General features: G+C 42.3%; 1 protein-coding gene across 2 annotated transcripts in view; it reads right to left on the reverse strand.

Moving 5' to 3' along the window:
- The window catches only part of ryr2b (ryanodine receptor 2b (cardiac)), a 71,072-nt gene that overhangs the window by 22,222 nt on the left and 30,222 nt on the right, over positions 1–18,628 (reverse strand). For both annotated transcript variants that reach the window (XM_047603233.1, XM_047603232.1), the window contains exons 49-78: positions 18,333–18,502; positions 17,653–17,873; positions 16,782–16,872; positions 16,539–16,679; positions 14,974–15,137; positions 14,726–14,804; positions 14,411–14,500; positions 13,963–14,100; positions 13,787–13,864; positions 13,591–13,666; positions 13,381–13,504; positions 12,509–12,624; positions 11,919–11,995; positions 11,096–11,217; positions 10,846–10,895; positions 10,568–10,628; positions 8,997–9,241; positions 8,423–8,504; positions 8,164–8,294; positions 7,761–8,081; positions 7,432–7,669; positions 7,011–7,098; positions 6,828–6,914; positions 6,555–6,716; positions 6,364–6,426; positions 4,314–4,442; positions 3,509–3,621; positions 2,858–2,954; positions 988–1,118; positions 401–452 (exon numbers count right to left, since the gene is read on the reverse strand). In XM_047603233.1, coding sequence (XP_047459189.1) covers positions 401–452; positions 988–1,118; positions 2,858–2,954; positions 3,509–3,621; positions 4,314–4,442; positions 6,364–6,426; positions 6,555–6,716; positions 6,828–6,914; positions 7,011–7,098; positions 7,432–7,669; positions 7,761–8,081; positions 8,164–8,294; positions 8,423–8,504; positions 8,997–9,241; positions 10,568–10,628; positions 10,846–10,895; positions 11,096–11,217; positions 11,919–11,995; positions 12,509–12,624; positions 13,381–13,504; positions 13,591–13,666; positions 13,787–13,864; positions 13,963–14,100; positions 14,411–14,500; positions 14,726–14,804; positions 14,974–15,137; positions 16,539–16,679; positions 16,782–16,872; positions 17,653–17,873; positions 18,333–18,502 — 3,737 coding nt within the window. The remainder of the gene's footprint in view (positions 1–400; positions 453–987; positions 1,119–2,857; positions 2,955–3,508; positions 3,622–4,313; positions 4,443–6,363; positions 6,427–6,554; positions 6,717–6,827; positions 6,915–7,010; positions 7,099–7,431; positions 7,670–7,760; positions 8,082–8,163; positions 8,295–8,422; positions 8,505–8,996; positions 9,242–10,567; positions 10,629–10,845; positions 10,896–11,095; positions 11,218–11,918; positions 11,996–12,508; positions 12,625–13,380; positions 13,505–13,590; positions 13,667–13,786; positions 13,865–13,962; positions 14,101–14,410; positions 14,501–14,725; positions 14,805–14,973; positions 15,138–16,538; positions 16,680–16,781; positions 16,873–17,652; positions 17,874–18,332; positions 18,503–18,628) is intronic.

Consider the following 18,628-nt stretch of genomic DNA (forward strand, 5'->3'; position numbering starts at 1 on the left):
TTAAAATTTACAAATTCACTGCGCCTGGTTTCTGAATAGCGTTGCTGCTCCATTTTAAATGTGACATGCACTAAGACATCAAAGCACACAAATAAAAGAAACCCTACTACAGTAGTGGTATGTAGTAGATGGTTTGTGGCTCTTTAGTGCATTTTATTACTATATTACCAGACATTTAACTTAATATAAGGCAGTTTAAGACGTCTTATGAATCTGTTCTCCCTTCATGGGCTTTTTAAGTGGCCTCGGCCTCCAAAACCAGGACAATTTAATACAATGTTACCCTATAATGTCCACACAGTGTTGTGTCGTATACGTAACACTATCACTACTCAACTCATTCAAATAATGCAATAATCTGAACATATTACTAAACATGTAAATCTTGCTAATGAGTTACCTTGGCCATGATTGCAGCGTAGGACTTGTACAGAAGGTCATTTCCATGCTTACTGTGGACAAGGGAAAACAAATCAGACGTTATCAGTGCATATGAAGGCATGGACATTTTGGAACCTCCTAGTCAATGACATGATTCAAGCTGTATATGTTTATTGACACTAATAATTAAGGCAGAATTGTAGAATTAAGGCAGAATTAACATGTAATTATGTTTTCATTAATATATAAACACACTTCACACTTCCATACTGTAGGCATGGAGCCTGCCATGTTTCTACAGCAGTGCAGAATAGACAACAGTGGCTCTAGAGGGGCTCTTTTTCTTTTTCACTTCTATTGTCAGGGGGCAATATAGTTGGTTGTTGGTTGAAACCGCACAGCCAAATTCCACACGCTTTAATTTCATTTTAGAGCCCCAGGAATATTACAGGCTTCAGGCTCTCAGGGAACAACGGCCACAGATGTTGGGCAAAAAATTAAAGCATCTGACCAATTTAGTATCGACGTTCCAGGTGATGGGTTTGACCTGTAATAAAAGCAGATTGGAATTTTTACTGCGTGTCATCGTTCTCGATGGACACACACCTGCTTTCCGTCAGCGCGCTGCGACTGAAGAGTGTAATGAGTTGCAGGAGAGGATCGATCGCTGAGGGCCCTACTTCCACATCCTTTTCTTCGTCTTTGTCGCCACCGCACAGCTCCATTACTCCCCCCTTCTGCAATACATACAGGAGGGTGATACAACTAACGGTGACTGGTTAGAAATGACACAGCTGGGGTTTTCTTAAATAGTTCATGTTTATATGGATAAAGAACACAAAATAATCTACGAATGTACTCAAAAATGGTTTAATGATTTAAAATGTTTAAGGTTAGACCCATGTCAACAGTTTGTTGTAGTTCTGTCAATACAACACATTTTCTAATTCTAACCAGATTAAATGGTGTGCTCATACTGAAAGTCAAACAGAATTAGGTAAACTCAAATGTGCTGATGTTGACCCAATTGGCCCCTTTGTCGGAATCACAATCACGTGTGAAAGTAACTCCATAGGTTTTCAGCATTTCTGGGAACGGACCCCTGCATTTCTAATCGTTTGTCTAACAGCAACTAACAAGTTGGAACTTAGGAGCCTCTGGGTAATGGTCAGCAAATCAATCTGTGTCTCGTGAGCTCACCGCAACCTTAACCTTGCCCACCAAAATATTTTCACTTCATTACAGAGTCCAAGTAAAATGATGATTTTTTATTTTTTTTCATAAATACCCCTCCAGTTATTCCTGGGATATTGCATTAATAAGAATTGGACAGATGTACGAACAGATGGACACCCTAAAAAAACGTCTGTTGCCATGTCACACTCTGAAAAAGCTTTCGTTTGGCTCAAAGAAAATCAACGCAACAATTTCCATTAGTCAACAGACCGACAGACTATATTGAGTAACAAGAATTATCTTTTAATCTACAATCAACAGTGTTTTTAATTATGAATGCGTTAAGATGGACAACTTAGTCTGTTCCACTGTCAGTCATAACGCAGCTGAGAATGTTCCCAAATACAATAGAATTATTTAGAAATGAAATTATGAATGAAGCGAATGAACAATGCATCTAATTTAAAGTGTCTTTGAGTGTCTATGTTAAAGCGCTTGCAGGTCAACTTAAAAAAAATATGTTCATACCTTGGATAATTAAACACATAGCACCTAGAAACTAATTGGAACAACTTATCGTTTAAATTATCGTTTGTGTTAGCAAATATTGAGCAGGTCATAATTTTAAAAAAACTGTTGATTGTAGAAGAAAGATAATTCTCGTAACACAATATATTCTGTGGGTTAAAAGTCATTTCATGAGAAGCTGTCGGTCCTCGAAAAGACTAAAGGAATTTGTTGGTATTGTTTTCTTTGTGGAGCCGAAACATTTCTTCTTTATGCACTGAGCCTTGGGGAATTACTGAGCACTGAGTCACCGGGTCCATTTTATTAAGTTACCAGAACTTGAAACCAGTTCAATGCCAAGTGACGCACAAATATCAGTTAAGACTGCACACGATATTAAGGTGACCTTAGTACCAGGAATACTGAGTCAACTGAACGCAGCAAATATTGTTTGCAACTTAAAAGTCAATAAATTTAATTTTTTTGTACTGTGACAATGAATGTAATTAAGTGGTTGTAACAGGTCCTCTGAATTGTTCTTCAGAGTGCACTGGTGTGGACACTTCACTTTATTCACTTGATTCAAGTTTCCAAAACTGAAAATTAGCAGTAGCTACAAAAATAAACAGTTTGACGTAGGTGGAATTTGTATGTACCCACAAGTGAATCAAGTTTTTTTAAACGTCGGTGTTACGGTAATTTAATCTAACCTGATGTCTTCAAAATATAACATTCTACTCTTATATGTTACAGGAGCATTTTTGACACCAACACAGCCTCCATTCCCACTCACAGCCAAATCCTCCACAAGCATCTCCTCAAAGCTGTGGTCTTCAGTCGATATCCAGGATTTATTGTAGCCTTGGATGAACAGGTTGACAGCTCGGTGTCTGGAGAAACAGAAAAGGGAGAAAGATGAAGGCTAATAAGAGTTTGAAAACCAGGCAGAATAAAAACAAACTATTAAACTACTGAGGAGCTTTGATTAGACATGTTATTACTCATTCATCAAGGGAACTTGTGCCTTTCTAAGGTGATGATTGTTATATCCACCAGAGTAATGAGCAATACTAGAAGCAAACACCAAAACAATATTCCTGTGACATCAACAAACCACATGCTGCAACAGTTTTCATATGCTAATTGCTTTTCCCTTTGGACCCCGAATGGCTCCGTGCGGCTGCGAAGCCTAATTAGGTTTTACATTACCTCTCCATCACGGTAGTGTGTCCTGGACAAGACAGAGCTGTCATTTACACTTCAGAATATGTCCAGAGTTAAACAAATTCATACACATTTCACATGAACACTTCTTTTCTGAGGCAAAAACAAGGAATCCAATGGCTTCCTCCTTGTGATTCTGAACAGAACCGTAAATAAAACTTGATACATATTATATATCACCTCCCTGTGTCTCTTCTTTGTGGGTGTAGTTGTTTTCTACCTGGGTAAGTTGTAGAGGGGAGTCATCCTTAGACAGGCCACTACCGCACGTTTCCTTTGTTTAGACAAGACCCTGTGCCATGCAGGTTTTTTACTCCTCTGCGGGTGTTCCACCTGAACACAAAAATGACACACGATCACATTACCTCGCACATTACAGAGGTCACAGCGAGATTCATTGCAACGGCCCCGTCTTTGCTCGCAGTTACGTGAGCCTTAAAATATCCAACAGCTGAACAGAGAGCTGTACTTTATAATAATAATAATTGTAATGGGTGTATCAAATGAAATCCACAAAAAGAAAATGAGAAAAACATAACTCATTGGTTAAGAGATAAAAAGAAAAAAAGAAAAAAGCAGTTGAAGTGATTTATGTTTAGACTCGAATCCAGACACAGGAAAGAAGAAGGAGGACGCTGACTCAGATAAGGCTTGACATGCATGTGTAAGAACAGGCTTTCTGAGCTAATAATAAAAAACTCAGCCTTGTCAGAATATCTGGCCCTTCAACATTACTGCCAAACACGAAACCAGACAGGAGATCAGAGTGTTATTGTGCTGTGTGAATAAGTGGAGATCTCGATCACGCCGTTTCAGATAAAACACGCCGTCCGTGAAAATAAATCATTTGTCGGAGCAGAATGATGTTGACGACAGTTCGGCGGTCCTTCCAGACGAGTCTTCCCATCACTGAATAAAATAAATTCTCTGCTCAGAGGACACATGCATTCATTGTTAGAGGCCAACTAGGAAAAAGAAGAAGATGACAGAAGAGTGTTAATCTTTTATAGGATGGAAAAGCTCACCTGGTCCAGGTAATAAAGAACTCGAGCTATTTCCAGAATCCCCTCCACAGTCCTTTGTGCATCAGTGATGGCCCCAAGCTGGGCGGGGTGCTCGGCAGAAAGGATCTCTTGCCTCGAGCTGTTTGACGCCTGAAAAGAGAAAGAAAGAAAGACGCGTTTATTTCTTTTGTTCCCATGCGCTGGCGGCATTTTAACCATTCAATTAAAAAGTATTTTTAGCAGGCTGCTAACAAATGGTGCACAAACCAGGAAAACAAGATTCATTTCAAGGGGAAACATTTAACTCAGCGAAGCACATGAAAGAGTGACTCGAGAAGCAAATAAAAATCATCAAGGAATCAGGTTGTCGCTGAGAAACTTCCTTTTTCCTGTTGTGTTTAATTTCCTTGGTTGAATCCTCACACAATGAACAACAATTAAGCAGAAAATGACATCGCTGTTGGTTTCAAGGACAGAAATCCGATGATTTCTTTTGCATAGTTCTTGTTCCATTACACCATCTTTCTATCTATCCACCAACGAGTTAAGAATAAACCTATTTATCACTGACTTGAAATGCTGCACGCATATTTTGCTGAACAATGAGTCACTGACAGAGATTAATAAAATTACAGCCACGGTTTTTACAGGCTACGAGAGCCTTCTCCAATTTAATTTGGCAGACACTTGTCGCACAAATTAAAAGTTACATGTACTGGAGCATGTCATTGAATATGCATGATGTTCTCTGAATGTAGAAAAGATGTGCACTTCATTTGTTCTCTGAGGACAGCCTAACACAGGACTTCACACAACCAAAATACACTCACAAGACAGTTCAGTGGGTACACTCATTAAAAATGATGCAGTGCAATAAAACAGTCCTGCACTGAGTCTCTCTTTATGGCGGTTATGATGTTCAGTTTATGGTGAAACTGTTGGGAAAGAGGCAATTCAACTGTACGATTAAATACAATAGCATTACACACCAGAGCTTCTACAATGAGAACACATTTGAATCTACAGCTCTCTCAGTTGTTGTTTTTTTTCAATAAATGTTGAAGACCATCATCTTTAAATGGTAACATAAAGAGTACAAGTGAACGCAATGAACTGGCAAGTGAGTGCTTTAGCGTCTTTTAGCAATGTATTTAAAGCTCGTCTGTCATTTTGTTCTAATGTCGAGGATTTAAACATCAAAACATATAAAAACTCCCAGCACAGTGCTGTAACAGAGGGGTGTATGCACAGAAACAGACCAGCAGCAACATGATTGAAGCGACAACCAACGGGAGCGACATCTACGTCTGACTGACGTACAGCACACAGACAGCAGGGAAACACCGTCCACGACTTTGGTTCCTACTTGGAGCATCAGATGCAGCGTCTTGGAGCAGTGACGGCAAGAAGAGCTAGCTCCAATATTTTTATGTTCTGCTTGTTTAGGAACATTTGAGGTGGGAAATATAAAAGAGGGTTACCTACGTAAACACAGGCACGTCCAGAGAGATAGGAGATAGTTATGTGCTTTATGTACTCAGACTCTAATTCACGGGTCTTAAACGTGTTCCGCCAAACTGATGAGGTATTAAGTAGAGACCCCCTACCTACTATATGTGTTTTATATTAAACTCAGCCTAGTGCTATTTATAAATATACATTATTATCATTATTTTGCATTTAATATTAATCTACTTGAATAATACACAGGTTCAAATATTCAATTTTTTTATTATTTCAAACGTGCAATATTAGTGTGGTGTAATTACTGTACACATAAACATACCTGGCAGAGTCAGCGTGTAATATGTGACCTTTCGTGATTGGCTCAGGAGCGATAGGGGGCGGGGCCTACTGTGTACAGGAAGCTTAGATTGACAGGTCTAGTGTGGCTCTGTGTGAAACAGTGGCTGTTGAGACAGCTCCTGTATCGCTGAATGAGTGAAGTGCTGACTAAAAGAGAACGTCTTCTGCATCCATTTACTAAAATACGCAGCACCTCCTGTTGAAGATCTGCGCTCTGTTTTATACTGAACAAATGTTCATAACACAAATAAATGCAATGCGTTACCTGGCCGTGAAGATGTTTCAGACAACTGAAAACATTTTCTCGTATCTCATCTTCAGTGTTTTTCTGTGGAAAACAAACAATTTCCAATATTAAACGTGAGCTGGACACTAGACACACTTGTGGCATCTAATGTGGAAGCATATTTGGTGAAAGTCGTTTTCTTGTCAGTGCTGTCCACGTTTCTGACTGACCTGAGAGAAGCCCTTCTTGGCCAGTGTGATGAGGTCCTGGTTGCTTGGAAAGCAAATCCTAAGCCCCACCGGGACCAGCCTCTTCATGGAGGCTACTATGAGAGAGGTTTGTGTGGAATAACGATCCCCCTTCCTTTTCATCTTCCTCTTCTCATGCCTGAACTGAGTATTGGAAAAAGAAAAAAGATGAATTCAGCAACAATTTGTGACTTCCACACACCTATTAGTCGTACATGTGGCGATAAGAGATGTAGTTCTCATAATCAAACCTACCTTGGACACTTTGTCGTTATTGACCAAGAAAGCCAAGTTGTTGATTTCATTCTGAACCACGTGATTCTGTTCCTCCCATTTGAAATTCTGTTGTCGATCAGGTGAAGGAAACGTATACAGTGTTCACCTACAATGGCGTTGACACGGGAAGAATAAATAGAAAACACTGTGTATCGTTCTCACATGAGATTTGGCCCAGAATATAAAGACCTCTGCCACCATGCCAAACAGCTGCTCAGCCTCAGGATTTGGCTCTTTCAGCCATCTGGCTCTGAAACCAGGCAGAACGAAATGCATTAACATCACAGAATTCACTCCTGTAAACATGTGCCTGAAATAATAACTAAAAATAACCACTTAGTGACATGTTTTCTTAGTTTATTATGTATTTTTTTACTGTTTACAATTCACAAACGTTGAAGTCAATCTCCGATACATGATTTCTCTCAGATGTTTATTTGAAATACTGGATTTCTCCAGAGGCAGCACAGTAATGAATGTCAAGATAAAACATAGTCAAAGAAGAATCCATTGGCGCCATTGACACTTCAAATTACTCAAAGCCTCCTTCTCCGCACCTCAGCTCCTTCGGTTGACGTCTTACCGATTAGCATCCACAAACGGGATGAGGAGGGGATAGAAGGCGTAAAGATCTCGGACCAGCAACGAAAACTTCTCCTGTATCTGCAACTCTGCTTCTGACGTACAACACCCCTCAGCTTTCGCGCGCTCCTCTTCCAGCATCACGCACTCCGTCCTCTTCCTCAACTTTTCCATCAGTGGAAGGAAGTGGCTCTTCAGCAGCTCGCCGCGGGCTTTGCATATGATTGGCTGAGAGAACACTGAAAAGAGATGAGCGACAGGTGTCAACAGCCAAGCAGCACCGATGTGAAGGAAATATCCACACGACGTGCACAGCCACGACCTCAGTACCTGCCAGCTGCTTCATCCAGTCGCCCTGGCTGTAGCCCATGTGGTTGTGGATGATACGGAGGATGTGGCCGAGCAGGTCGCTGGCATGCTGAGGGACGACTGAGGTGCAGACCGGGCGGCCGGGGTGGCCCTCGGGGCCCCAGCGCCACCAGTGGGAAACGTAGCTGCACAACATGGGCATGGTGACTTCTGCCACGTGGACGTAGTGCGTCTGGCGAGCCCCCGCGCCGGCGTTCGACAACTCCTTTACTTCTCCCAGAGCCTGCTCCAGAGAGGGCAGGCTCGGAAACAAGTCCTCCACCTGCTCAGGAAGCCCCTGGTCTAACAGAGGCGAGGACAACGCGAGCAGATTAAAAGGACAGGTCTTAAAATACAGCGTAGGTTCTGTGTGCTTATTTATTACCATTTATCTCTTTGGTGCTCATGGTGTTGTAGATGGAGTAAGGGTTGTTCTGGTTTAGATGAGGCTCCAGAAAACAAACGGGAAAGGCACCAGTCAGAGCCGCCAGACAAGCACCTGCTGCAGACCTCTGCCTGTACAGAAACAAAGTGTTGCATTTAAGGAAGGAGCATGAGCATTGCGTGGAGCAAAAGATACGATGAAAAAATTCAACATTGTCATTAGCACAAGCCCTGAAATCAAATAGCAAAATAAGTAGTACCCCTCCATGAAGGTGCTGCCGCTGGTTCCAAGGCGGTACAGGCTGTTCAAGATCCTGTAACACGACACCTGGATGCCACCAACTGGAAGGACAAGGCCATGCTTAGGGCTCACACCCTTCTTCCAATAACAACCAACGGCATCGAGTACAAAAGATAACGACATTCAGACACGGAGACGTGGACTGGATGGCTGCCTGCTGATTCAGGCAGTGAATGATATGCGGAAGGTCAGGGTGGTGGTGAGGGAAACAATATGCTCCTGCTGCTCCGTGGCCCTGACGGAGACACTTAATGAGAGCAGGTTTCAAAGATGTGAAAGGTAAGCAGTTGTGGGGAGGACGTCCCTGGGCGATTGCAGGGGTGTGGGAGGCAGCTGTTCGTCTTTGGCATGCAGAGGAACACGAACGGGGCCGCTCAAAATGCACGAGGTAGTTTACTACGTAGAGGTGAAAAAAAAAAGGAAGGCGTCTACCCAAGATACATTTGTAACTGTGTGTTTGAGTGTGCGAACATACTGTATAGTTCTTGGTGAAGGAGGAAAATCTTTTATTAATGCACAAAGGTTGATCTTACCCAGGAGGTCCACTCCATAGTTGTGGCTGGCAAGATGATGGAAGAGGGAAGTGAGGGTGGGGATAAGAACAGAGCTTGTGTAGCCGAGAACCTTGGCTACTCCTCTAGCCTGCTGGCCTCTGCTCTGAGGCAAGACTACAGTCTCAGAAAGCTTGTCCACGGTCATCTCCAAATCAGCTGCAGCTGCCTCAAAGAACAAATGCAGAGATGTCTGGATGGACTCTGGAGCCAAATTCACCAACGTCCTGGGACGAAAGAAGGGGGAGAAAAAAATTTACTGACTTGACTTGATAAAATACACTGCTTGACCAAAAAGAAAAATGGTCACACATTCTAATATTATGTTGCATTCATTTTTCACCAAGATCTTGTATTGATGATGGCAGAGTCTGACCACTGCTTAAAACCTTCTCCAGCTCATCCCAAAGATTCTCAGTGGGGTTAAGGTCTGAGGTCTGGACTCTGTGGTGGACAATCCATGTGTGAAAATGATGTCTCATGCTCCCTGAACCACTCTTTCACAATTTGAGCCCCATGAATTATCATCTTGGAATATACATGTGATATCAGGGAAGAACAAAATCCATTGATGGAATAACCTAGTCATTCAGTATAATTGGTCATCAGCTGACCTCATTCTTTGGGCATAATGTTGCTGAACCTAGACCTGAGCAGCTCCAGACCCCCACAAGCCTCTCTTTTTACCCCGATGCCCCATCACTCCAGAACAAGGTAAATCTAGACTCATCAGATCACATGACCTTCTTCCTCCATTGCTCCAGAGCTTAATCTTTATGCTCCCTAGCAAATTGAAGCCTTTTTTCCCCAGTTAGCCTCACCGACGAGTGGTTTTCTTAAGGCTACACAGCTGTTCAGCCCCAATCCATTGAGTTCCCTTCACATTGCATGTGCTGAAATGCTCTTCCTTTCACTACTAAACATGGCCCTGAGTTCTACTGTTGTTTTTCTTTCATCTGACCAAACGTTTAAATGATCACGATAAACCAGGATTTTTTCCCAATCACATTTCTTCTTTGAAGACGATGGTTCCTCACTACCCTTCCAGTTTTTAATAATGCATTGGACATTTCTTAACTCAGTTGTATTACTTTCTGCTCCAATCTCCCAACAGGAGGCTCAAACCCATTTGCTTAGTTAAATCCAGGTGGCGACTTTTTTTTTTTTGGCCAGGCAGCGTATCTGGGCACAGTTAATGTGTATCTGAGTGTGTAGAAAATCCAAATGTTAAAGGTTTCATGCTGCAATTTATTTTCGCATGGCATAATGAAACCAGATAAATGGAGTATATCAACTGGTAATCTATCCATCAGACAAGTTTAAATAACACCAATCTCTGCCGAGCCAGAACTGCGCGAGCGTCATGTTCCACAGGCATCGTCCTCAGGGAGTAAAAGTGATATCAGCCTCAATTAGATAGCATCAGTTTTTATCAGTGGCTCAATTACAGCAGTCTTCTCATCGTCAGACATGGTGGTGTGACACTGATGTAACTGCAGGCAGAGCGTGAACATCGATCCAGGCCGAGTGTGACAGCACTGCCATCTAGCTACCTGGCATCAAGGGCCTGAGCCAGAACGATGAGGCAGCTCGCGACCGACGAGGCTTCGTTTCCTGAGGAAACACATGTAAACATCACATTCAGATTAAGCGCACGAACCGACGGACAAAAACATACGCAACTCGAGAGCATACATCAACACACAGTTAGAGGACCTCAACAACAGATAATTTGAAATGTAAGCCAACAACCCGAGAGCGACCAAATAAAGCAAAAATAAAAATTCAAGCAGAACAAATTACTGCCAGAACATTTCCACGCCATCCTTACCAAAGAGTGAGATCCTGTGTCTCACTAGAGCCGCCAGCTTACAAAAGAGGCTAGATGTGAGCAGAAAACACAAACAATGAGGATAAGGATGGAAGTGTAATTACGGTTTGCAAAATACAAAGACTGACAGTACAGGATGATGAGGCTTCTTGCTGTAAAGAAAGTAAATTGTCATGCAAAACATGTTTGGGGAAATGTTCCGTGAGTATAAAATGAACAATAACTGTGTTTTGTTACGGCTGATACGTACCACGCAACCATCTCCTTTTCCTTTTTTGAGGCATGGCTTTTATTATCATTTGAGCCGAGTGAAGACGAGAGGAAATACAGATGGTGGCTTTTCACGTATTGTTCCAATAGGGGAAGAATAACCTGTTGAAAGGAGGCAATATTTATTAAAAACACTGTATATTCCTTTTATACTTTCTAGCTTCTACCGTAAACTAGACGCTGTCAACACTACGAATACCCATAACAGTAAAACATACAGCAGTTCTGCCTCCTGCTCAGCCACAAACTTCCAACCTGACTCGGATTTTTTCAAGTTCTCAAGGACTGAGCAACGCCGAGCGCCTGCTTAACAAGTAAGAAGCGCTCGCACGCTGTCACAGACAGACAGACGAACGGCCAGACAGACACAGAGTGTGGCTGAGTGGGAGGCGCAGCGTTGTAGCCGGTCTTGGCTGGCTGCATCTTACCCGGGGAGGGGAGGGGAGGGGGGGTCCCATCAATGAAAAATAAACCCTTTTTCATTCGCTGCCTCCTTCGGGGCAGAGCGGTGTGGGAAGCTTTAATCAATGTCCTGATGGCAATCGACACGCCCCCACGGATTTGCAAAATGGTTAAATAAATTACACAGCCACAAAGGGTTTTGCTTGGCGGTGTTGCTCATGGCAACCATCTAACGAAACTAATTAGATGACCTAAATGAAATAAGAAAAAAAAAAAAAAGCTAATGAGAAGAAATAAAATGGCTTGGGAAAAATGAATCTGGAAGGGGGTTAAATCAATGTCACAGATTTTCTATCTGATGGTGGACTTTGACTGTGCGAGGCGTTTGAGTTCAGGCAAACCTTGTGAAAAAAAACGATCGGCTGCTGGTGTGGAACGTTGTCTCCTTTAGACGTCTGTCCTCTGGCTTGCATCACCTCTGCAAAGACAAATCCCGCACAATTAGTGAAAAGCGATCATGCAGAAAGTATGTATAATAGTCGCATCATAAAGACGGGGATCTCTGCATGTGGGAGTGTGAGTCGCGACAACCGTTCATCCAATCTACTTCACGCTTGGTAGCTGTTTTTCTGGGGACACCCCTCTATTATCTCATCCTATTAGACATTTGTGTAAAATGTTGTCGTACTTATGAAAGTTTGTGGTAAATCTGAACGCAGTCCCCTCAGGCGTGCCTGACATGGTGCTTTCAAGAGAATTGGACAAATTCCGGCCACGGCCATTGAAGGCCTGAAGGCATAATGAAACCACCCTGAGGCAGACTTGTGAGTGTACATTCAAGAGGCTGCACTTTGTGGTTAATTGAAGGACCCGTAAAGATCCAAGGTTTACTTGTAGATAACCTTACAATATTACCAAAGGTGGTCGAACATTTGCGGCATGCGCTGCAAAAGTTTGTATCCGTTATCTTTTCTGGTCTTGACATTATTACCAAGCTGCAACATGTCCTCTTGAGCCTCGTCGGTGTGAGACAGCAGCCGCTGAAGCAGGGTGTAACCGAAGCTGCTGGCCATGGCTGGGAAGTCCGTCTCCACCGTCTTCCGATCCCTGCAGATGAAGCGAAATCAAACAGGATTGATATAACACGAGGGCTTAACAATACAATAAACTCCACATTTAAATATTAGATGCAAACGTTTATTGACTGGATTTCAGTGACAAAATCTCTAAGCAATGTCGCAGCAGGACCAACTGTGATGTATTTCAGGGATTGACCTGTAGGAGAAAGACTGTGGGTTGTGATGCCTTCTGAGCAGTGTTAAGATAGAAATACTTCTGTGGCATAAACACGGGACACCTTATTGCTTTCCATCTAAACTACAGCTAAGAGTAAAAAGTGTTAGAACACTTCAATATTTATTTATCTTTTATTGAAATTTATGCAGTTTAATGTCTAAAATAAACAACTGAAGTTAAAATATATATATACACATATATCATGGAATTAATATATTGCCCAAAATATATTCTAAACTTTGGGCTCATCGAAGTGACCATCATTAACTGATTAACTCTTTCTTTCTAAACTGGAAATCAATTTTGTTGCAGAAGTTCCCAGAAATGTGGAGCACTTGTAGCGTGCTTTGCTTTCACTCTCCTGTCCAGTTCATCACGAATTAGCTCCACGGGGTTCAAGTCTAGACACTGTGTCCACTCTGTGTTTTCAATAGCTGGGACTAAAGTTTTGGGTCATTATCTCGCTGCAGGATGAAGCCCTGACCAACTATACCAGAGGATACTGCGTGCTGTTGTGAAAGCTTAGTGTATTTCACATCACCTTTCATAAGCTTCTTGCGCGCTCACCTCCACACAGTGTACCCGTTGAGCAGAAGGAACTTGAGGATGTCCTGGGCTCGTTCTCTGAATTTGGTCTTCTCTTTGGTGCTCAGGGTATCATAGGGTACAAGCATCGAGTGGCCTCCCCCTCCTGGGAACAAAACGGGAGAAATGCATAGCAGTTTTGTTAGCTGTTACTTAAGCTGTTATTATAACATGTTGGAGAATAGAGGAGACCTTTAGTGTCGAGTTCAGCTTTTTTCTTCTTAGCCCATGCGTTGTGGTAGTTTTCAGCCAACTGTTCAGCCATGGCCTGATAGGAAAAGAAACACAAATAACAAACTTGCACAAGGTCAAGGTCAGTATCATTACCACAGGTCCAAAAACAAGTTTATTTAATACTGCATGAAGGAATTCTGATTTCATTACTTACACACTGGTCCCATGATAAAGTGATGTTGCTCATGTCCATAGTTTTAGGGCTGAATGTCGATGCTCCTTCAAATGACAGCTACAACAGACAGAAGACGTCTGATAACTCAATTTATTTATTTATTTATTTATTTAACGCCCTGAGACAAAGTGAATGGGGCGCACGAGTAAATGTACCTGTCCAGACTGAGACACCCTGTGTGTACAGGCGTGCATGCCAAACGCATCTCCTTCTTTGGTCCTCTCCACGGTCCAGCCAAAGGCCAGCATGCTCTTAATAGTCTGTTTGATGGCCCAGCGGTACGCCTCCTTCTCCTGGAAGACCCACAAATATATAATCCCTCATGTAAGACTGAACTCCGCAGGTCATCCAAAGAAAGCGCAAAAACAAAACGCGCTTGAACTATTTTGATATTTCATAAACTTGCCGTCTCCACGCGGCAAGTTTGGTAATGAAGGCAACGGGGCGATAACTCAAAAACCCGCAAATCTCAGCATTTTAATCTTTTATATCACACATATACCACATTTGGTATGTAGGTGCCTCTGAGGTATGTCAGTTCGCTGCTCTCAATGCCGAGCTACACTTGTACACACACATTAGGAAAGTGGCTTGTCAGTCTACCTTCTCAGCCAAAGCCCTGTATGGCTTGAGGAGAGGATGAACCTTGGTGTTCTCGCACAGCTGCTCCCCGTGAACCCAGCCGTTGGCGAACTGACAGAGATAACACGGATTCGCTGAAAAACCGTGGCTCAGAAAGAAATGCAGACGTCAACACATTATCTCAGGCGCACAGCGCAGACAGATGTTTTGAGAGCGAGATAATTTCATCTTAGAAATTCAGGGGCTTCCGTCCAGACCAGGAATATGTCAAATATCAAATGTGACATCTCGTTCACAACTGAATTATTATTATTATTATTATTATTGAGATATTACCTTGTCCAGCGACCACTTCTCATGAGTGTGCTCTGCATACTTGTTCACTACAAACTCCATTCTTTCTGGCACTGACACACTAGCGCGATAAGGAAGAGATAACAGACCATTATTAAATTATCTTTAAGCAAGATAACACTTGTTCACACTGAAAACTAACACTTAGTGCCAGAGTTAGAGCTCACACTTTACCGTAAGCAGACGAGATTTAAGATTTACACGTTGCACTGCATTTCAGTGCATCTTACTTGGAGGTATCTACGGGTTGGGGGTCAAAGTGTCCGTCTGCTTCCATGGAGGTTATTCTCTCCATCTGAGACGAACAGCTCGAGTCCATGTGGTCAGGTGGCAGAGCCCTGGCCACTGCAGCCAGGCACTGCACAGACAGCCTGAACAACTGAGGCGTACAGGGCTACAGAGGTGGAGGCAGAGGGGGTTATTGGTAATGAAGCATCAAGGGACATAGAGAGAGAGAGAGAGAGCACAGGACAGGTTGAGACTGTGGAAGACGGAAGATGGTAAAACGTGAGAAAAGTTCAAATGCAGACAGAAGAAAGTTTGGAACTTTTTGAAGAGATTTCAAAGATCAAGAAAGGAGAAAGGGTACATCAGGAGATGAGGGTGAGGTCGGACACATCGAAATCAGGGCTAAAATAAGCATCTGGACTTGTTCAAGTTTCTTGGAGACATTTCATGACTCACGACAAGTGGCTCTGTCAGTTATCTCGCTTTAGTTTGAGACTCATTTTAGATAAAACATGACCTGGATGAAATTTGTCTAGCTTGACTGGGGTTACTTCACAAATGTGTTAAGACGGGGCAGTGAACAGCTATGGACGATAGTAGAGGTTACACTATAGCACACACTTATAGGAAGCTGGTTAGATTTCTTACAATCACCCTGAACCAATTTTGGCATTTTGCAGATCTGGTATTTTACTCTATATATATATATAAAAAAAAAAATTAAGAACACTAGTTATTTAATTAAGTTATGAGTTATTTAACTACTATTTATTTAATCTAAGAAGTGAATCACTTTGATTTAGTTACTTTGGATGCCTACAAGGCAACACAGCCATTAATTGGTCATAAAATCTTATTTCTTCAACTAGAATTAATCTGTGAATAAAAGAAAATGTTCCACTTCACATGACTTTTAACAAAAGGAAAATGGTCTTTTTGCACAGATGTAAAAGCAATTTGATTCAAAAACAATTTGATTTAAGCACGTTTCTACCTTTGGTTCAATACAAGTACAGTCAAAAGCAGAGATAGCCAGAGCTACCGTACATGTACATTAAATTGTAGTGTATGATCCTTTCCGTTCCGTCCTGACTCTGGGTTCAGTCAGACACCGTTTGATGTGAGCCACATGTGCGCCTGAAATGACCTCGTGAACTCGTTTCTTTGATGTTTCCCCGCGTTCCGAATCACTCAGAAAAGTGTCTGTCAGAAATATTTTGGAACGGGGGGAAGATTTAGTTATTGATTACGTCTCTCGCATTGCCAACAGGCCTTTTAAAGAGTGGGAGGATGTGAAGGAATAACACTTCATCTCGAGCGCGCTACATCTCCCTCCACGTACGTTCACTAAAGAAGGACATCACAAACGCATTATGCCGTTCCTCCTGAAATAGACTTTGAAGAGGACGGAAAAAGAAAAGGAAGGCGATAAATCAATAGAAGGATTACCGTCAGGGAAACAAATGTGGTTTTTTTCCACTTGTTGGCGATTCAGAAAAATGTTATTCTAACTTTAAATCCTTTGAATGTCATATTGAAATTGACACGGGTGTAAGGCACGGTTCACCTTCTTTGCTAGGGCCTTAAATACCCCCCAGAACAACTTTCTAGAAAGGTGGAGTTCCTCTTCAGAGGCCAAACCCTGGTCTCCATGCCCACCGACTTGGGAGTAGTACTTCCACCTCTGCTCGTAGTGACTGGTCAAGAGCTGGCAAAATGAAAGCAATGACAAAACGAATCATCTTAACTTGGCGTACCAACACATTTTCACATATACAGAATACTGTATTTAAACCGTGTATGTGTTCACCTTCAGCGGCATTTGGCTGTGGTCTGAGAGATGGGGAACGTCAAAGACCAGCCGGCGAAGGAGAGGCTGCATCATAGACGGCTGGAGTTTACTGAGGACACCGATGATGTTCGGAGTTAGTCACGCGAGCAGACGCAGAATGAATGATGTCTCATCTCACAAGAATCTGCCATAGGCAGTGTGTTAATTCATTTGTTAACACGAGTCAATTATATATATATAAAAAATAAATTTGGAAAAGAGAAGTCACAGTTATTCATTAATGATAATGAGGGAGATAATTGGTGCTCTGTTGTTCACGGATCAGTTAGTAATATGTTGTTTTTTGCCAAGATCTGATGAAGAGCAGATCACAGAGGACAAAGACATAAGAAACACAGTGAAATGCTTAGTGAAATGTTCTACGATGCCATAAGAGGACAGAGAAGACAAGATAGAGAATGACACAGCCTTTTAAATATGTACCATCCAAAATATTTCACAACTTAAGAAGCGCGAGTACTTGGATCCTCTGTGTTTTGCATTATTGTGTGATTGTTTACAGATCTATGAGTTTATCTCCATATTACGTCTTTTATTACATGAAACACATGAATTTGGTTTTGTTACTGCACTGAATGACGTGAGAAACATGACATTTTTCTAAGTAAGAAAATACATATATAAAGAATTCAAAAGGATACAATAAGAGGATTAGGAACTGGACTCGGAATCAGTGGAGTGCTACGTAATATCCTAATAAAACACAATTTAACGGCAGCCGTCCTCACCCTATCTGCAGGAAACAGCAACATGCCTTTACAATGACGGCACAGAGGACAGAGAATCCCGACGCTGTCCGCCGTTCCATTGCACTCTTTTAAGTCCCTACCTGCTCAAAGCCAACAAACAATCTTCAGTAGTGTCTCTCTGTGCCTTGGTCAAGCTCAGAGTCCTCGAGAGGCGGTAGATTGCCTGGATGAGAGAATCAACCAGCAGGGTATGATCCTTTAAATCGTTGAAGAGGGCTGAACATTTGGTGAGAAGTGGAAGAACAGCTGTGCACAGGTATCTGTTGAGGGCCAGGGCCATATCAGTGGATCCCAAGTCAGCCTGTGATGGAAATGTGAAGTTACACTTACACACAGTCCAATTAACTCAGAGGAGCCAAGCGAGAGATTGAAGAAGCAGGTATATATGGTAAATGGTAAATGCTTTTATGTAGTACTTTTCTACCTATTGGTATTCGAAACGCTTTTACAGACAGAGACACATCCACCCATTTGCTCAGGCAAAAGCACACACATTCACACACCAGTACCGCACACTGGGAGCGACTGGGGGTTCAGTGTCTTCAAGGACAGTCCACGGTGGGTACTGAACTGCTAACCCTTCGGTTCGTGGACAACCCGCTCAAATTTGCCCCTCAAATATGCTGTATTAATTTACAGTATCATTATGAGAAGGTTTTTAACGATCACAGAAATGCTACGGTGTGGTCATGTTGAAGCTGGAGTAAAGGTTATTATTATTATTGTCATTAAAGGTTGGGTTCTTTTGTTCTCTGCTCACCGTGTCTAGAGAAACGGCAGCCTGGAGGTCTGGCAGGAAGCCAACTTCTAGGAGGTGGAGAAGAAAACTCTGGTTCTCGATGCCATAAACTCGATCCAGGAACAGAACCATCGCCGCCTTGTGGTCTGGGCAGAACACTGTGGATAAGTCGGGCTCAACCAACACACCATCTGGATAAATAAAGCAAAAATAACATAAAAAAAAGAGAAGTCAGAATGTCTTATAGATCTTCATTATGTAACATGTACGATGGATCCCTGTCTCGATGCAGGAGGATCCCCTCGTGTCTAATCTCT

Source organism: Mugil cephalus, chromosome 13, assembly GCF_022458985.1.
Source record: "Mugil cephalus isolate CIBA_MC_2020 chromosome 13, CIBA_Mcephalus_1.1, whole genome shotgun sequence".
In the NCBI taxonomy this organism is placed as follows: Eukaryota; Metazoa; Chordata; class Actinopteri; order Mugiliformes; family Mugilidae; genus Mugil; species Mugil cephalus.